At 33.9% G+C, this 19,642-nt stretch overlaps 1 protein-coding gene and 1 pseudogene across 1 annotated transcript; both read right to left on the bottom strand.

Annotated features, from left to right (window-relative positions):
- Positions 1-6,162: 6,162 nt before the first annotated feature.
- Positions 6,163-8,821, bottom strand: LOC115988050 (annotated as a pseudogene).
- Positions 8,822-15,115: 6,294 nt separating this feature from the next.
- On the bottom strand, positions 15,116-16,542 carry LOC115987626 (probable F-box protein At4g22030). The gene has a single exon (XM_031111213.1). The coding sequence runs from the start codon at positions 16,510-16,512 to the stop codon at positions 15,277-15,279; it is 1,236 nt and encodes a 411-aa protein (XP_030967073.1). The 5' UTR covers positions 16,513-16,542; the 3' UTR covers positions 15,116-15,276.
- Between the last annotated feature and the right edge of the window lie 3,100 nt (positions 16,543-19,642).

The raw sequence follows: 19,642 nt of genomic DNA, 5'->3' as shown, positions 1-19,642 counted from the left end.
AGGAGGGTTAGGAGCCTTAGGTTTAGACTCTTGAAGATTAAATCTAATCTTCCTAGGAGGTGTAACTTCTACAGATTTACCAACCTCACTCACAAAGGGTTTGACAACCTTACTCACAGGGGGTTCAGAAGAAGAAGAACGAACAAAGTTTGTGGAATAGGCTGTAGGCATAGAGATGCTTTCTACAAAACCTAAGCTAGTTTTATCAGAGGGAGACTTTTGAACACTCAGCATGTGATCAAGTTTGGAGCTTGCAGACCTATTAGTTGGTTCTCTAGCAACAGATAATTCAAGTTCCAAATTCTTAACTTTATCAAGCAAAAGCACGTTCTCAGTCTTCACATTATTCAGCAATTCATTAGTATCAAACAGTTTCACAAGCAAATTTTTCTTTTCAAGTTCAAAAGATGCAATTTTCTTTAAGCCTAAATCAACACTCATAGCATCTTTTGCAGCAACTTTGCAAAGTTTATTGTAGGTTTCTTATAAATTTGCATCCTTAGAGAGTTTCCCATTAGAAGGGTTCTCCTCAACAGCAACACTTTCATCAACTACAGCAGTAGCAGTGAAAGCAATGAAGTTTCCATTCTCATCACTACCAGATTCATTGTTAAAAACTTCATCATCACTAAGGGTTACAGCCATAGCCTTACCCTTAGACCTCAAGAATGTTGGACATTCAGATTTCACATGACCATACCCTTTACACGCAAAATATTGTTGACTCATAGTATTATTACAAGGTTGACCTCATTTTTCTTTAGGTTTTTCAGTATTATTAACTTCGGTGGGATCATTTCTCCTAAAATTTCTAGATTTAGTAGTGTTCTTACCTCTTGCCCTTCTGTTATTGTTCCTAAGAAAATTCTAAAGTTTTTGGCAAGGTAAGTAATCTCTGTAACAGAGAGCTCATCATCAAATCCATTCACATCAACATCATCAACAGACTTAAGAGCTATTGATTTGGATTTGCTAGTCTTAGGTAGGTCCAACTCATAGGATTGAAGAGATCTTACAAGTTCATCAACATGGATGAAGTCCATATCCTTACTTTCAGTGATGACAGTCACTTTGGGTTTAAAATCCACAATCAAAGATCTAAGAATCTTCCTAACAATCTTAGGTTGATCATAGATTTCACCCAGATTATATGCAGAATTAACAATATCATTAAGTTTAGCATAGAATTCATCAAAAGATTCATCATCAGATATCCTAATGCTTTCAAATCTAGAAGTTAATGGTTACAACTTATTAATTTTAACTGCCTTTGTGCCTTCATGCACAGTTTGGAGGATATTCTAAGTAGTATGAGCAACCTCAACATTAGAGATTCTCTTAAATTCCTTCATAGAAATAACATTAAAAATAGCATTCATAACTTTGCTATTAAAAGAGGCTGCTTCTTTCTAAGAAGTTTGCCACTCACTTATAGGAGTAGTGGACTTCTCCCATCCGTATTCAATAGAGTTCTAGACTCTCTCATCAATAGATTTCAGGAATGCTTTCATCCTTACTTTCCAATAAGCATAGTTATTCCCATCAAAGTGAGGTGGAATAACAAGAGAGTGTCCGTGTTCCATGACCACAGGGGTCAAGGATCAGCTCTTAGATCAAAAGATCTACCATAAGAGAGCTAACTGCTCTGATACCACTTGTTTGTTTTTAGACCCCTTAAAACACAACCCGATTAACTTAGTTATTTACCCAAGTGATTAACTTAGGTAAATTATGCAGATCTAGGTTAACAAATAAAAATCATATTATTGACAAGTGCAGAAAATAGAGAATGCAATGATATGATAACCCAAAAAAACCAAACCGGTAAAAAACCTAGGGAGGATTTAACTTAACTATCCTCAAGGTAAAACTGAATCCACTATGAAAGAATTGAAGTTTACACAATAGTGACTTAGACCACTAACATCCTATTACTATCTTGAGTAGGAAACTTACTACCACGACCACATGACAGTTTCGAGTCCACGGACTACTTCTTTCTTGGATTCCCAGCAAGTACAAGCACCCCCGCTTGTGTATCTTTAAGCTCTTAATGCAACAGCTGAATCGATCACCAAGTTTTTGACATAAACTTGAAACTTGGAAACCCTAAGTATGTGTGAAGACAACCACCTCTTGATCTCACAAAAGATTCACACACACAAGCTAGGAGCCACCTAAAACGTGGCTAGGGTTTCTCCTTTTATACTTAAGACAAAACATAAAACCCTACACATCAAACGGGCTTGGGCTGAGTTGGAAAATTCTACAGAAAAAAAATCTGCACGAGCTTTGATTGATCGAGTCTAATTTTCGATCGATCGAGCTAGGCAGATTTACATAGTAAATCCTGCAGAATACTCGATTCCAACTTTACATATAAACACACTTTGAGCAAGTCTAAAACAAAGACTAAAACGTTTTGATCATGGTTTGTCAATATTATAAATTGAAGTTCTAATACATTTAAACCTAAAGTCTTAGAACCCAACAATATATTTACAACTTGGCTGTTCAACAACTTCATTATTATAGGTTGTTAAAATCCAGAAACTAAGAAATGTGATTTTAGAAGACTAGCAAGATGTAGTGTAAAATTTGTGACCCAACTTATTTGTATTGTATGTTATATAGTTATACAAAAGAGTATAATTGTTAGAAAGAATCAAAGAATGTTAAGGATCAAAGCTAATCACCAGCTGTATTCTAGTTATGATATACGAAATACAAATTGTAACAACTCTAGATTATGACAAAATAGGATAGATTTGTATTTTCAAACTCAAGATAGGATAGAGTCATTTGTATTTGAAACTCTGATATATTTCAAATTCTTGCATCTGTACAATCCCTTTATAAATGGAAGGCCTTCAGCTATAGCAGATAGGCTAAAAACATTTTCAATATTTCATTGAGTTTACATGGTATCAGAGCAATTGTGACTTACATCTTTTTTTTCAATTTCTTCTTCATCTTCCTTAGCCTCCACTATCAACACCGCTGCTTCTCCTTCTCCCACCACATTTACCACTATTCATCATTTGATCACCATCAAATTCACCCATGACAACTACCTTCGTGGAAAGCACAGATTGCCCTTTACCTAAAGTGGCAACATCTCTATGGCTACCCTGATAGACCACACCTTCTCCACCTTGGGTCATCATTGTTGAAGCTGATGGTGAAACTCAACCTCTCTAAAACTTAGAATTCCAACACTGGCATTTGCAAGATCAAATGATACTCAGTGCTATTATTTCTTCTCTCTCTGAGAAGATTCTGGCTCATGTGGTCAAATGTACCACCTCTCGTGAAGTTTGGCAAGCATTAGAATGCATGTTCACCTCCCAATGCAGGGCTAGAACAATGCAAATCCACTATCAACTCACCACTTTATAGAAATGCAATTCTTCTATTGCTGATTATTTTCACTAGTTCACTACACTGGTTGACACACTTGTTGTCATTGATCAGCCCCTAAACGATTTTGAAGTCGTCTCTTTTTTGCTAGCTGGTCTTAGATTAGACTGTGATTCATTTGTCACATCAGTGACTACAAGGGTTGATCCTCTATCCATTGAAGACTTGTATGGGTATTTATTAGTTCATGAAATTTGTCTTGAATAGTAGCAGCCAATAGTTGATCTTGCATTTGCTAGAGCAAACTTCACAGGTCGAGGAAATTCGCGTGGGGGTCGTGGTGGTTGTCACAACTCTCTCTCCATCAAGCCGTGGCTCATCCTCCCTTACCCGGAAAAATAATCGAGGCCAGCAGCGTGGACATGGAAATTCAAATTCTTCCTCTGCAAATCATCCAATTTGCTAGGTGTACAACAAGACAGGTCATTTAGCCCTCAATTGCTATCATTGGTATGATAATTCCTACTCCACTAAGTCCTCAAATATGCATGCTTTGTTCACAACTCCTCAATCTGCCTCTGATCTCAACAGGTACCTAGATTCTGGCGCCATGCACCACCTTACAGCTAATCTTGCTAACTTGAATGTAAGGGCAAATGAGTATCAAGATTCTGATCAAATTCGAATTGGTAATGGTCTTGGTTTAAGTGTTAAACACATTGGTTCTACTAAATTATCAACTCCTACTTCCTCTTTTATTTTACATGATGTTTTACATGTTCCTCATATTAGCAAAAATTTGATCCCTATTCATAAATTTACCACTAATACTAATACATCCATTGAATTTCACCCTACTTATTTCATTGTGAAGGATTGAACAACGGAGAAAGTTTTGCTACGCGGGTTGAGTAGAGATGGGTTGTACATATATTTCCTTTTGCTTTCAATAAAATCCATTTGTCGTCATCTGCTTTTGTTGGTGAACGTACTTCTCTAGATTAGTGGCACTCACGCTTGGGACATCCTACTTTTTGTGTTGTTTGTCATGTTCTATCCAGATTTAGCATGCCTTTTAGTTCAAATAAATTTGTTCACCCTTGTTCTGCTTGTTTTAGTTCAAATAAATTCGTTATCCTGTACTCAAATTAATTTTCCTTTGGAATTAATTTATATTGATGTATGGGGCCACTCTCCTATTTGTTCTAAATCTGGCTCTAAATATTATGTCTCTTTCTTGGATGCATATAGTCGTTATACTTGGCTTTATCCCATGATGAATAAAAGTGACGTGCTCCCTATTTTTATTAAATGGCAAAAATATGTTTAGTGGTACTTTAATAAAAAAATTAAAATGGTTCAATTTGATTGGAGTGGTGAATATCGTTCTTTGAACAAATTTTTGCAAAAATTGTGGCATTACCCATCGTGTTTCTTGTCCTCACACACACCAACAAAATGGAGTTGTAAAACGTAAACATTGTCATATTGTGGAAACAGTTCTAGCTTTACTATATCATGCAAAATTTCCTCTTCAATTTTGAGATGATGCTTTTCAAACTACTTGCTATCTTATTAATCGACTTCCATCTTCCACTCTCAAAAATTTATCTCCTTTTAAAAAACTTTTTAACCAAATTCCTGATTATAATTTCTTGCATGTTTTTGGATGTGAATGTTGGCATAATTTAAGGCCTTATAATTCTAATAAACTCTAGCCATACTCAACTTAGTGCGTTTTTCTTGGTTATAGTTTGCTTCACAAAGGCTATAAATGTTTGCATCTTCCCTAAAATTGTGTTTATATCTCTCGTGATGTCCTTTTCAATGAAACACAATTTCCCTTTACTCAATCTGTTTCACCACATAATCAACTCACTACACTTTCAGATATATCTATTTTTCAGGTACAGCCATCTATCGAGACTCGGTCAGCAGTTCCATTATTTGTTGGGCTTCCTTCTTTAGCATCAAATTCACTTACTACTTCAGCCCAAGAAGCTGCCTCACTCGGACCACCAAGTCTGGCCCATAGCTCCCTTATTACACTTGATCAAATAGAAAGCGTTCAAGCCACACAAAGTTTCCCAGCTTCTACCCACATCATCCCAGTCACACCTAATCCTTCTCCAGCCACCGACCCACTACCTTCTCATCCAATGGTTACTCGATCCAAGAACCATATAATCAAGCCCAAGAAATTTACCAATGGCACTATTCGATATCCTCTTCCAAGTGTACTGCTTGCCAAATCTGCTGATGTTGTCTCTTGCCCTGAACCAACATGTTACACTTCGGCTGTGAAAGACCCAAATTGGCGTGTTGCAATGAATCTTATAGTTTGATGCCTTACTCAAAAACCAAACTTGGGTTCTTGTTCCTCCTCATGTTGCTTAGAATCTCATCGGCTATAAATGGGTATTTAGAATTAAGTGACACACAGATGGCTCCATCGAACACTACAAAGCCTGTCTTGTGGCTAAGGGATTTCATCAAGTACTTGGTGTGGATTTTGGTGAGACGTTCAATCCTGTGATTAAACCAACCATGGTACGTACAGTTCTATCTTTTGATGTTTCGAGAGGCTGGGTTATTCGTCAATTTGATGTTCTTACATGGCCATTTATTTGAAGATGTTTATATGTCTCAACCTCCGGGTTTTGCACATCCTCAATTCCCCAATCAAGTGTGCAAGTTAAAAAAAGCTCTCTATGGATTAAAGCAGTCTCCTACAGCATGGTTTTCTTGCCTCTCCTCTCGTTTACTTGCCTTGGGATTTCGGGGAATGAGGTCTGATTCTTCTTTGTTCATTTATCATAGTGCTATTGTAACAATTTATTTTCTCATTTATGTGGATGATCTTATTGTTATTACCTCTCAACCTTCAGCCATTGATGATCTTCTTTGTCATCTGAAATCTGATTTTACTATTAAGGACCTAGGCAATCTTAACTTCTTTCTTGCTGTAGAAGTTTTGCCAAATTCTAAAGGGCTTATCCTATCTCAAAAAAGATACGTTATTGATCCCTTAAAGAAAACCAAGATGTTGGAGGCTAAGCCTATTAGTTCTCCTATGGCTCAATCCACAAGTTTATCTACGTTTGAAGGGGATCCTCTTGATGATGTCACTTTATATAGAAGTACTGTTGGGGCTCTATAGTATCTGTCTCTTACTCGTCCTGACATTAGTTTCACTGTTAACCAGCTATCCCAATATATGCATTGCCCCACATCACTTCACTGGCAACTTGTCAAACGCCTTCTGCATTATCTTAAACAAACGACATCATGGTCTTCAGCTCAAATGCTCTAGTTCAATACCCTCCAAGCCTTTTTTAATGCTGATTGGGTTGGTTGCCATGATGATCGGCGCTCAACTGGGGGTTTTTGTGTTTTTCTTGGTGATAATCTTATTTCCTGGGATTGTAAAAAAGCAAAAGACCGTGGCTAGGTCCAGCACTGAGGTTGAGTACAAGACTCTTGCGAATGCAACTGCTAAAGATAAATGGTTTTGTGCTCTTTTATATGAGCTTGGTACCCCTGTACCTAGGTCTCCAGTTCTATGGTGTATCAACATTGGCGCAACTTATTTATCTTCCAATCCTGTCTTCCATACTCGTACAAAGCATGATGAGATTGATTTTCATTTTGTCAGGGATATGGTTGCTAATGGCTCACTCGTCATTCATTTGTTGTCTAGTAAAGATCAACTAGCTGACATCTTTACCAAGCGCCTGTCTTCATCTAGATTTGCTCTTCGTCAGACCAACCTCAATGTTCTTCCAGCACAGTTGCACTTGCGGGGGCGTGTTAAGGATCAGAGCTAATCACAAGCTGTATTCTAGTTATGATATACGACATACAAATTGTAACAACCCCAGATTTTGATAAGATAGGATAGAGTTATTTGTATTTTCAAACTCAAGATAGGATAGAGTCATTCTCATTTGAAACTTTGTTATATTTCAAATTCTTGCATCTGTACAGTCCCTTTATAAATGGAAGGCCTTCAGCCGTATCAGATAGACTGAAAACATTTTCAGTATTTCGTTGTGTTTACAAAGAATCAAAGTAAACCCTTTTCAATGTTACATGGATATACAAAAATTTTGTTTGTCCAAAGAATCAAAGAATATGTCTGTGCAGAACTAAAATTAGAAAAGTTTGCTTGCAAATTCATCAATTGAAGTTCCCTCTCTTCGAGAATAAGCAGATTTCATGCAAGTTCTTTTAGGTGTGACAAGCTTCTTCCAAACTTCAAAGCCACCTTCATCTCAAACAACTCCCCATTCTCTCTTTTTTCCAAATCTTTTTCTTCAAGAGTGCTTTCGATTGATTCTTCCAATAGACGAAAGAAGCCAGCGGAGTTTCTATACATCTCAAGCACCATTCCAACTTGCCCACCATGATCAAAAGTATTAACGACACTTCCTAGTGCACCAGCAGCCACCGCTATTTTTGCTGCCTATGATCCATTACCCACAAAAGTGGAACCTATGGCGGCAATGCCAGTGAGTAATGGGCCTGAGATAGCCAAAATCTTGATCTTCAACACCAAGTTGCCTAGCCTTACATAGTCTTTAATGTCTTTTCTCTTCACCACTTCAATTATATCTCTCATTTCAACTTCCAGCTCCTCACTCCAACCATTCTTTTCCATCTTATGAAATTTACCTTCTTCTGCTGTGGTTTTGTTCTGGGATTGTGTTGAAGGCCACCAAACAGCAGGTTCAAACTTTGAAGGAAACTTTTCTATCATTGCTCCGAGCAAGGGAAGTGGGAAGGCTTTATCAAGAGCCAAGACCTTCTCCATCACAATTTTCACATCCTCTTGAGTTGGAGAGCCAAGAGTGAGGATAGTTTGGATTTGGCTTTGGAGTTGCTTGAACAATCTTGTAGCATTACGTTGTTCCTCGGCAAGTTGTGAGGGCTGAATGTTGTTCATTATAAGCAACAATCCTGTGGCTGCAGAGTACAATAGCGTGGACGATAATTTCAAAGCCAATAGAGGCATTTCAGGCTTTCAGCGCCTCCAATCGCTCCAACACCAGTTAAGGTTGCAGCAGTAAGAGTTATCATGTTGATAGAGTTCAAAAGAAGGGTGTTCCAATTGTCACGTTGCTTTCCAATGTTATTGTGCATCTCTACCCTATCAGCTACATCTTCTAAAAGAGCATAGAGTTGGGTATTTGCAATACTAGTGGAGTTGTATGATTCAACATCAATTGGGACTGTTTTTGTAAACCCAGCCCTTATGTTCAATTCCTCAACCACAGTTCTTGTTGGAATTTTTGGAACTGACAAAGGGACTCTTGGAAGTTTTGGGAGATGAATGGCAGCACTGATTTTGTTTGAAGAAGAAGAGAGCGTAAGAGGTGAAGCTTGTAGGGAAGCCATTTGATTGAGGTTGTATGTGGTTATTTTCTGTCTTTGGAGGATGAGAGGTTGAGAATGGAGGTAGATAGGTTTGCGGAGTCTTATTTATACCAACGAAACATAACTGAGAAGAAGGCGTCAGATGTGGAAAATATTGACTGATAACTGGCTTGACTTAGCCTAATATTGGATTGACCCATTCCCTCTTCAAAGATGGTTTCTTACTTTTATTGAATCATGCAATTTAACAAAGGTTGCGAGGTCAATATCTTATATACCTACAAGTCAGAACAAAAATGCCACTAGAACTACTATAATTCTTGAGACCAACGTATCATAAAAAAAAAAAAAAATTCTTGAGACCAAATATGAGCTTCCTTTTCGTTTCATTGAAATAGAGTACGTGTATTTCACGGTTAAGAGTTTATTTTCAAAATATAACTAGTCATTACTCCATTCTATTTATGGAAAAGTTGAAATATATATATATATAAATATATATATATATATTTGTGATAAATACTTAATTTATAAGTATTGATAAATAAAAATAATATTTTTTAAATATTTAATTTTTAAGTCAAGTTTTGTAATTATAAATAAATTAAATCTGTCCATTGTTTCTTAAATGTCTATACATATAGGCTTTACAAATGAGTACTTTCAGTTACTACAAAATTTATTGACTTCAAATATGCTTGACAATTGAACTTTGATCATTCAAATGGTAATGTCACTAATCAATGGGACAATTTGTGCAGGGAAGAAGCTAGAACTTTGAGGTAGGGGGCATAGCTTTACTATTGGTTGTGTATGCAGTTTCAACCTCTAACTCTGTTATTATTTAGCCATTGTTTTTTTTTTTTTTTTTTTTTTTTTTTTTTTAGGTAAGAGCAAAATTATTTTTGTTTAGAATTTTTTAAAATGCAGGGTTGTTTATTTTAAATAAAATTGGTTAATTGATCTTTTTTATTTTTTATTTTAGTTTTACTATTGGTAATTTTTGTTGTTAAGCTATATTTTTTGGGCTTGTGTATTTTGTTTAAGATTTTAGATCTTTTTAATGGTCACTAAAATGAGAAAAATGCTAGAGCTACAAACTTTTTTTATAAATTACTGATGTGAGTGGTGGGCCCATATGCGAACTAATCAGAATTTACAACTAAAACAATTTATATATATGTTGTAAAAAAGTTTGTAAGTATAGCATTGCTCTTAAAAGAATCAATGATATTGTTTAAGGGAAACATAATGTAATTTTATAGAATAAAATTGCTAAAATTAGTGCACATATATATATATATATATATTAATATATTTTTTTTAAATTGTGGGGCCCTAGTCCAATGTTGGCTCCGTCCTTGAATTTATAGATGTGCATCTCATCTCCAATGCTAGATCATTCATATCAATTCGTACAAAAATTTATGTATATTTTAGCATAAGATCTTATTTTTTTCTATTTTGCATCTTATTTTTCAAAACACAATTATCTATTTTACACTATATTTTATTAAAATATAAACATTTCTTAATTTTTAAAAATGTTTCTCTTTATTCACGCACAATAACCATCATGGCTCTATGACTCCATTTAGTGTTTCCAAATGCGTGATATGGTTTAATTTGATGAACGAGAGCAACAAATTATGGTCCTTCAGCATAGGGTGAGGTAGAGTTGCAAATACATATTTTGCTTTGTATGATTTAAGATACAACCACATCTTTCCATAACTTTATATTAGACTAATCTTTTGTCAATTCCACTGTTATTTCACATATTTTCATGTTGCTATTATATATCATTCAAATGCCATTTACTTTTCAATTTATAAGTGCATGGGTTTAACTTATTTAAAACAAGTAAATTAATAATAATTTATTGATGGAATGGTTTTTTATAATCACTAATTATCTTGGTATTTGATGACCATGATGAATATAGAAAGAAAAATCCCTAAACTAGCAGTAAGTTTAACAAAGTTACTAGCCAATATTTTCTCCAAAAAAAAAAAAAAAACGTTATTAGCCAATATATAGAAATTTGGAAGTGTAAAATCATCAGGTTTTACGCGATGTAATTGAACATAGCCTATCGTTTATCAATTATGACTAATAAAAATCATTGTGTAAATTAGGTTTCAAGACATGTCTACCATCAATGTTTAGTTGAAAGAAGTTCCTATGGGTGTGCTCAATATACTTTCAATGAAAATACATTTCAATTGAATAAAATTCGTTCTTCAAAAGATTTGCTTCTAATATACATATTTGATGCGATGACAAAAAACCAAGTTTGAAAAGATTTCTTCTAAAAAAATATTTTGAAAAGATTGAGGTTGTTTCTTGAGAAGCTAAAAAGAAATTTTAAAACTTTATATGACATTGTATTGCAAATGGGATAAACACACAAACAGATATATATATATATATATATATATATTTATATAATGCTATCGTCCTGTTCCGTAAAACTTGTTTATAAACTTTTTGAAACAATAACAAATTGTACTTTAAAGTATTGTAGTTCGAAAACTACTTCACCAAATAGTCTGCATTGTCAACATTAAGTTATATGCTTTTTCATGCAAAGTTTTAGGAGTGATATTACACCTATTTACAAAATTTATTATATAAGTTTTACAAATTAATATTTCAATTCTTAATCATAGAACAAAAAAAAAAAATATTTATTTTATTGTTAAGGTGACAATAGTCACATTTTTTTTTAATTTTTATAATGAGTTTGCAATATTTTTTTTGGTATTAAAAAATTGATTGTAGCTAGTTTTCGCATTTGGTGATCTTGGAGGTTGTAGGGGTATTTAAAATTTGGGGTAAAATTTGGAGTTAATTTGGCCATTTTTGTCATCCCAAGGATATTTTAGACATCTTGGTGTAATTTGGGGTTAGTTTGGAATTTCTTTGGCCTCAAAGGTATTTTAGCCATTTTGTTATAATCTGAGGCTTATCTTATGCTTTTGTAATTCGAAGGTTTCAAAGGCATTTTCATAATTTGTGTCATGTGTAGGGATAGATTTTTTTTTTTTTTTTGGGTTTGGGTGGGGGGGGGGGGGGGGGTTAAAATGGAATTAATGCTTATTTTTGTAAGTTCTATATGGTCTGAGGGCTTTCATTAATTTCGGTGGAATTAAGGGGTTTTAGCCTTTAGGTAATTTTTTTGAAGCTTAGGGTACTTTGATAATATATATAAATATGTGGCTAGTTACATAATTTTAATAAACTTTGTGCGTCTTTGCATAATTTTGGAAAGTTGGAGGTTGATGGGAATTTGTATTGGGATTGGCTTTTGAGCACTCATATCATTGCAAGTGCCTGTATAACAAGAAAAATATCACATTTTAGCCAACTAAACCAAAAATTCATCCATATTAGGTCATGAAAAATTGTGTAAAAATATAAGGTTGTTACAGTGACCATGTAAATTTACATTGGCATTTTGGCACTATTCATTTTGCATTTAGTTTTTATTCTTTCTTTATATATATCAAGGAGAAAGAAGAGAGTGGGTGGTAGTTGTATGAAGAAAGAGAAACAATTAAAAAGATCAATAAAAATTAATATTTTAATAAAATGTAGTGTAAAATAGATAATGAAAACTCACTTAGTGTATAAAACACTTGTTTAGACCCTAAAAACAATTTTCCAATACGAGCTTATATTCAAACAATATATGTGCGGAATATGAAATATAAGTAATACCCAAATTAGCAAACTACTCTAAGCCATTAATTAATCACAACCAGTAGAAATTAAAAGCTAAGAGTAAGGGAAAGAGAGATGCAAACACTAGATGACACTGACACGTGTCATCGAAGAGAAAACTGAAAAACTCAGACAAAAATCTCTCCGCCACCCTCTAAGCGGTAAATGATCCACTAGAAAATCAGTTGGGATACATGAATAGTAATAGACCCTCCAAGTCTAATCTACCCAATGCACCTAAGCCCTCCAAGCTTCTTGCTCCAACAAGGTTATGCCTAACCATGTATTCTCTAGCTTTCCAGATCCCGCAATTAGCCTATTGCATCAACCAATATGAATTGGTTCTCTCTTGAACTGCTTCCCAAACACCAAGAACCTTCTCACTACTCTGAATTTGGTTTATGATCCCTTCATGCCTCATGGGTATGACAATGGAGAGGGTGAGAGTAGAAGAATTTGGAGAATCAAATGTATAAGATCGTAGATGAATCAATTTTATTTTTCTCTAGGGTTTCTCTCTCAAAATTCTCTCTGAAAGTTCTCTACATTTCGTGAGTATAAAGATATTTATAGTAGGGTATGAGATAGAATGTGAAAAGTCAATTTTCTGCAAAACAGGGTGCACTAGCGAGTCATTCACGACTGGAATGAGTCGCTAGTTCCAGTCGCCAGTTACCAAACTAGGCCAGATTGTATTGTTTGTCCTGTAGAGACCCAGCTGGCCTGATTCTTCATCTTCCTACATGCTTCACATGTGTGCTTCATTTTGACAAGTTACCACTCGTGAGTCAATTGTGAGTCCAATCGCGAGTCACCTTTTTGTTGTACACTCTTGATCAAATCTTCACACTTTCTCACACACAACTCTTACATTATTTCCACCTAAATACATGGTTTCTAAATGTTGAATTATAAACAAATTTAGCAAGGAATAAAGTCAACACATAGTCGAATAAATTCAACTTTACAGATAATTTAATGTGAAGTGTTTTGAATTTTTTTTTTTTTTTTTTTTGAGAAAATGAGTTTTTTGAAAAGTGAGTATGTAAAATAGAAAAAATAGGTTTTATGCTAAAAATATAAATGATAATCTGATGCAAATGATCTTAGGATTCTAGCTTAGATGTGGTTTTGTTTAGGAGTTGGCTTTAAGGCTTGGGCCAAACATTGGTTTCAATTAGTGGGCTTATAACTTAAACTATCGATGGGCTTTTGTTTAGGTGTTCGGGGCAAGTGGGTTTGGTTCAAAGTTTTGTTTGGCTTTAATATGTATGGGCTAAGAGGGAATTTTTAAACTGAAATGGGTTATGGGCCACTTATGGGCTTTGTTTTAATATGGAAAATGAACTTATGGGCTTTGTTTTAATATTGAAAATGATGTTGATATTGTGCAATGTTTTTGTGAATTTGTGTGTTGATGCGTTGTGCACTAGCGTATTCCAATATGGCAATACTTGCAGAGTTGCAGGGAAGGAAAAAGAATTCATCAGTGTTACATGCTTGATCAAAGAAGATGGAAGTGGTCTCTGTGTTGCTTGTTCTTATTGCCCACTTCCACTTTGATGCTTCTTTTATGTATCCGCTCTTTTTTATTATATCTTTCTCCTTCTTTGCATACCACCTCTACTGCTCTATGTTATTGTTGTTGTTGTCATGGTTGGCTTGATAGAACCAGTTTTGTGTGTGTGGGGTTTCTTTTGAATTTTTGGGATTTTCTAAGTCCATTGTGAGGGAGTTATGATGGTGGTTGGTCTTATATGTGAGTGGTTTTCATGTTCTTAAATGGAGCTTTTCTGTGTATTAGTTTGCCTCAGTTTTTTTTTTTTTTAGGTCGACAAGGAAGATGATGAAGGAGGCAGATCGAGGGATGCTTTGGTTATGCAAAGAGAACATATTGAAACAGTGTAAGAGCTCGTCACCAATGAACCATTGAATTTTAGGTCTTTTTTTAATGAGAAATTTTTGCTGCATATATGTATAGCGTGTAAACACAACCAATTATAATTGAAAACGAGACTTTAAGTCAATGTATGCAACAAATACTACTTTTTTTTTTCAAATATGATTGACACGGGCTTCTTTTATCTTTGGCTCAAATGATATATTTTGATGTTAAACTTTTGAATTTTTGCATACTAAACTTAAAAAAAAAAAAACGAAAAAAATAAAAAATCCTATAGAAAGATAATAAAAACAACATATATGATGATAAAAATGCACTTTAATCTTGATCTTTGTTTGATTCTAATTATATATATGGCTTCTATTCTCTTCAATAATGTTGTGAATTCTTGGGTTTGAAAAGTCAAAATTTTAGATATAATGTTTATTAGTTTTATAAAGTTTTAGTTTTAATTGTTTTTTTGGGTATTTATAAACTGTAAAACAGTATGTATGTAACAAGTTTAACTTTTCAAGCCATCAAATTCTGCTCATATTTCTTGAATAGTCTGCTAGACTATTTGGTCCATAATTTTCTGGTCAACTATATATTCAAGAAATCTCACTTTCATCGAGCGCATAAGATATTAAATAATACTATTATATATTTGCAACTTGCTGTTCAACAACTTCATTATTACGGGTTGTTGAAATCCAGAACTAGGAAATGTTATTTTAGAAGACTAGCTAGATGTAGTGAAAAATTTGTGACTCAACCTTTTTGTATTGTAACATATAGTTATACAAAGAGTACAATTGTTAGAAAGAATCAAAGAATCAAAGTTAACCCTTTTCAATATTACATGGTTATACAAAAATTTTGTTTGTCAGAAGAATCAAACAGTCAAAGAAAAACTATTTGCAGAACTAAAATTAGAAAAGCTTGTTTGCAAATTCATCAATTGAAGTTCCCTCTCTTCGGGAATAAGCAGATTTTCGTGCAAGTTCTTTTAGCTGTGACAAGCTTCGTCCGAACTTCAAAGCCAACTTCATCTCAAACAACTCCCCATTCTCTCTTTTTTCCAAATCTTTTTCTTCAAGTGTGCCTTCAATTGATTCTTCCAATAGGCGAAAGAAGCCAGCGTTGTTTCTATACATCTCAAACACCATTCCAACTTGTCCACCATGTTCAAAAGCATTAACAGCACTTCCTAATGCCCCAGCAGCCACCGCTATTATCGCTGCCCATGATCCATTACCCACAAAAGTGGAACCGATGGCAGCAATGCCAGTGAGTAATGGGCCTGTGATAGCCAAAATCTTGTTGATCTTTAACATCAAGTTGCCTAGCCTTGCATAGTCTTTAATGTCTTTTCTCTTCACCACTTCAATAATATCTCTCATTTCAACTTCCAGCTCCTCACTCCAACCATTCTTCGCCATCTTATGAAATTTACCTTCTTGTGCTTTGGTTTTGTTCTGTGATTGTTTTGATGGCCACCAAACAGCAGGTTCAAACTTTGAAGGAAACTTTTCGAGCATTGCTCCTAGCAAGGGAAGTGGGAAGGCTTTATCAAGAGCCAAGACCTTTTCCATCACAATTTTCACATCCTCCTGAGTTGGATTGCCAAGAGTGAGGATAGTTTGGATTTGGCTTTGAAGTTGCTTGAACAATCTGGTAGCATTACGTTGTTCCTCAGCGAGTTGTGAGGGCTGAATTTTGCTCATTATAAGCAACAATCCTGTGGCTGCAGAGTACAATAGCGCGGACGATAATTTCAAAGCCAGTAGAGGCATTCCAGCGCCTCCAATTGCTCCAACACCAGTTAAGGTTGCAGCAGTAAGAGTTATCATGTTGATGGAGTTCAAAAGAAGGGTGTTCCAATTGTCACGTTGCTTTCCAATGTTATTGTGCATCTCTACCCTATCAGCTACAGCTTCTAAAAGAGCATAGAGTTGGGTATTTGCAATACTAGTGGAGTTGTATGATTCAACATCAATTGGGACTGTTTTTGTAAACCCAGCCCTTATGTTCAATTCTTCAACCACAGATCTTTTTGGTATTTTTGGAACTGACAAAGGGACTCTCGGAAGTTTTGGGACAGGAATAGCAGCACTGATTTTCTTTGAAGAAGAGAGTATGAGAGGTGAAGCTTGTAGGGAAGCCATTTGATTGAGGTTGTCTCTTTGGTTATTTTCTTTGTGGTGAGAGGTTGAGAATGAAGGAATAGAGAGGCTTGTGGAGTCTTATTTATAGCATGATTGATAAGAAGGGGTCAGATTTGGTAATTATTGACTATTTGTAACTGACTTGACTAAGCCTATTGGTTGACCCATTCCCTCTTCATCATTTTCAATTCAAAGTTTGCTCTCTTCGCTTGGCTTGGTCTCCCTCTGGTGGACCACATCATTTTCAATTCTTGGAAGTTTAAACTTCTATTCGATTATTTGTAATGCAATTACTCATTAGTTCTAAATTTTATATTTAATTTTTTTTTTTTGGTTTTTCATAATTAAATTTGGTTAATACTATTTTTTTTTATTTTAATAAAATCTGATAAACAGGTCAATACGATTGTCCCGTTTAATAAATAGGTCATATTAGAATTGATGAATTTTGACCTATTTAATAAACATGTTGGGTTAGTGTTGACCCATATAGTCAGATACTTATGAGTCGATACGACACGAACCCGACACGCAAATACGAATTGCCACCCCTACTCTTACATCACATGCTCGTACCTTACTAAAATAGGAAAAAAAATGTTATTTCGTCAAACCTGGTTTCTTACTTTTATTGGATCGTGTAATTTGACAACGGTTGCATCTTGAAATCTTGCAATTTGACAAAGGCTGCGATGTCAATATATATCTTATATATCTACGAGTCATAACAAAAATGCCACTAGAACTACTATACATACTCCTTGAGACCAAATATGAGTTATTTTGAGAATATAACTGGTAACTAATCCGTTCAATTTACCAAAAAGTTGAAAAAAAAAATTATATGTGATATGTACTTAATTATTAAGTATTAATAAATAATATTATTTTTAAATCATTAATTTTTAAGTCGATTTCTTTCGATCATTCAAATGGTAACGTCACTAATCAGCGGGACAATTTATAGATGTGCATCCCATTTCCAATGCTAGTGCATTTATAGATGTGCATCCCATTTCCAACGCTAGTGCATTTATATCAGCTCATGCAAAAATTTCTTTCCATTTTAGCATAAAACCTAAATTTTTCTATTTTACATATACATTTTTCAAAATATTTCACATTAGATTATCTATTTTACGCTACATTTTATTAGAATATAATTTTTCTTTATTTTTTTTCACACAGAACAACCATCATGGCTCCATTTAGTGTTTCCAAATGCTTGATATGGTTTAATTTTTTGAACTAAACCAACAAATTATGGATGTTCGGCATTGGGTGTGGCAGAGTTGCAAATAGGTATTTTGCTTTGTATGATTTAAGTTATACCCACATCGTTCCATATATTAGATTTTCTTTTTTGTCATTCCACTTTTATTTCACATATTTTTCATGTTGTTATTATGCACATCAAATGTATTGTCACTCAAATGTCATTTACTTTCCAATTTGTAAGTGCATGGGTTTAACTTATTTAAAACAAGTAAATTATTAATTATTTATAGAAAGAATAATTTTTTTTAATCACTAATTACCTTGATATTTGATGACCATGATGGATATAGAAACAAAAATACCTAAGCTAATAGTAAGTCAACAAGCCACCGCATGCTCACTTTTGGTGTGGTGGTCACTCCATAAGTATAAAATTCTTGTACAGTGGGGGAGGGGGGGGGGGGAAGAATTTAAGTATCTAGAAAGAAACTTCACACATATATACACTTAGATAAAGTTAAAGTAAAATTGCTATCTTTCTTTCTTCTTTATTTTTTTTAAACTAGTAATTCAACAGAGTTATTAGCCAATATAAAGAAATTTAATAGTGTAACATCATCTAGAAGTTACACGATGTAATTGAATTTGGCCTACCATTAATCAATTATGAATAATATAATTCATTGTATAAATTAGTTTCTGAGATGTCTACCAACAATATTTAGTTGAAAGAAGTTCCAATTTGGGGTTAGTTTTCATTAGTCTTGGAAGTATTTTAGTCATTTTGGTATAATTAGAAGTTTATGTTGTGTTTTTGTGATTTGAAAGATATTTGGTGGAATTAAGGGGTTTTAGTGTGTTTTTTTTTTTTTTTTGATAATTTAAATAATATTTGGCTAATTATATATTTTTAATAAACTTTAGGGGTCTTTTCAAAAATTTGGAAAGCTAGGCATTTGACATTCGTGTAAGGGTTGGCCTTAAGGTTGGGGCCAAGCTTTGGTTTAAACTTTAACCTTAGTGGGCTTCAACCGTTGATGTGCTTTTACTTAGGGATTGACATTGATTATTGGGCCAAACATTGGTTTAAGTTAGTGGGCTTCTAACTTAAACTATTTATGGGCTTTTGTTTAGGTGTTTGGGGCAAGGGGGTTTGGTTCAACATTTTGTTTAGTTCTAAAATGTATGGGCAAGTGGGGAATTTTTAAAATTAAATGGGTTTTGGTGATGAACTGGTCCAGTCATGGGCTCAGTTTTAATAATTACATTAACATTGTGCCATGTTCGTGTGAATATGTGTTTTTTATGTGTTCCTAGAAAATGTTATATAATTAATTAAAATATATATAATGTAAAATTTGTAGGGCATGTGTTGTTTAAAATTATTTTCTATTTTTATAAGTTTTATGTAATAGAACATATAATGTATTTTACATTCAACAACAATACACACACATGTATATGTGTGTATGTGTGTGTGAAAAACTAATTTAATAAAAGATTTAAATTACATAATTATAATATTGTTTTATATAAATGGACAAGATGTTGTAAAGGGCTTTTTTTTGTAATAAAAAAAAAATTTCATAATCGGTTAACTAATTTGAACATATCCAAGAATGTTAAAATTAAAAGAAGTACAACCTTATTCCATGAAGCACATGTAACAAGTTACAATAATTTTAATGATTATATGAGTTTAGAATTGTAGCACTTTTTTTCTTTCTGAATATAAGTATAATGCCTCTATTATTGAAATTTGAATTTTAAGTTTAGGATTGTATCATTTTTATTGCTTATTTTTGGCCCAAATATCTAATTTATAATGCATATTTTGTTTGTATTTTTTAGCCTTAAACTAAAGATTTTGACCTAGATAAAATAAAATTTCATATTTTTCTACCCAAAAAAT

The sequence above is a fragment of the Quercus lobata genome, chromosome 4 (assembly GCF_001633185.2).
Source record: "Quercus lobata isolate SW786 chromosome 4, ValleyOak3.0 Primary Assembly, whole genome shotgun sequence".
Lineage (NCBI taxonomy): Eukaryota > Viridiplantae > Streptophyta > Magnoliopsida > Fagales > Fagaceae > Quercus > Quercus lobata.
This window is presented reverse-complemented; position numbering and strand designations above follow the sequence as displayed.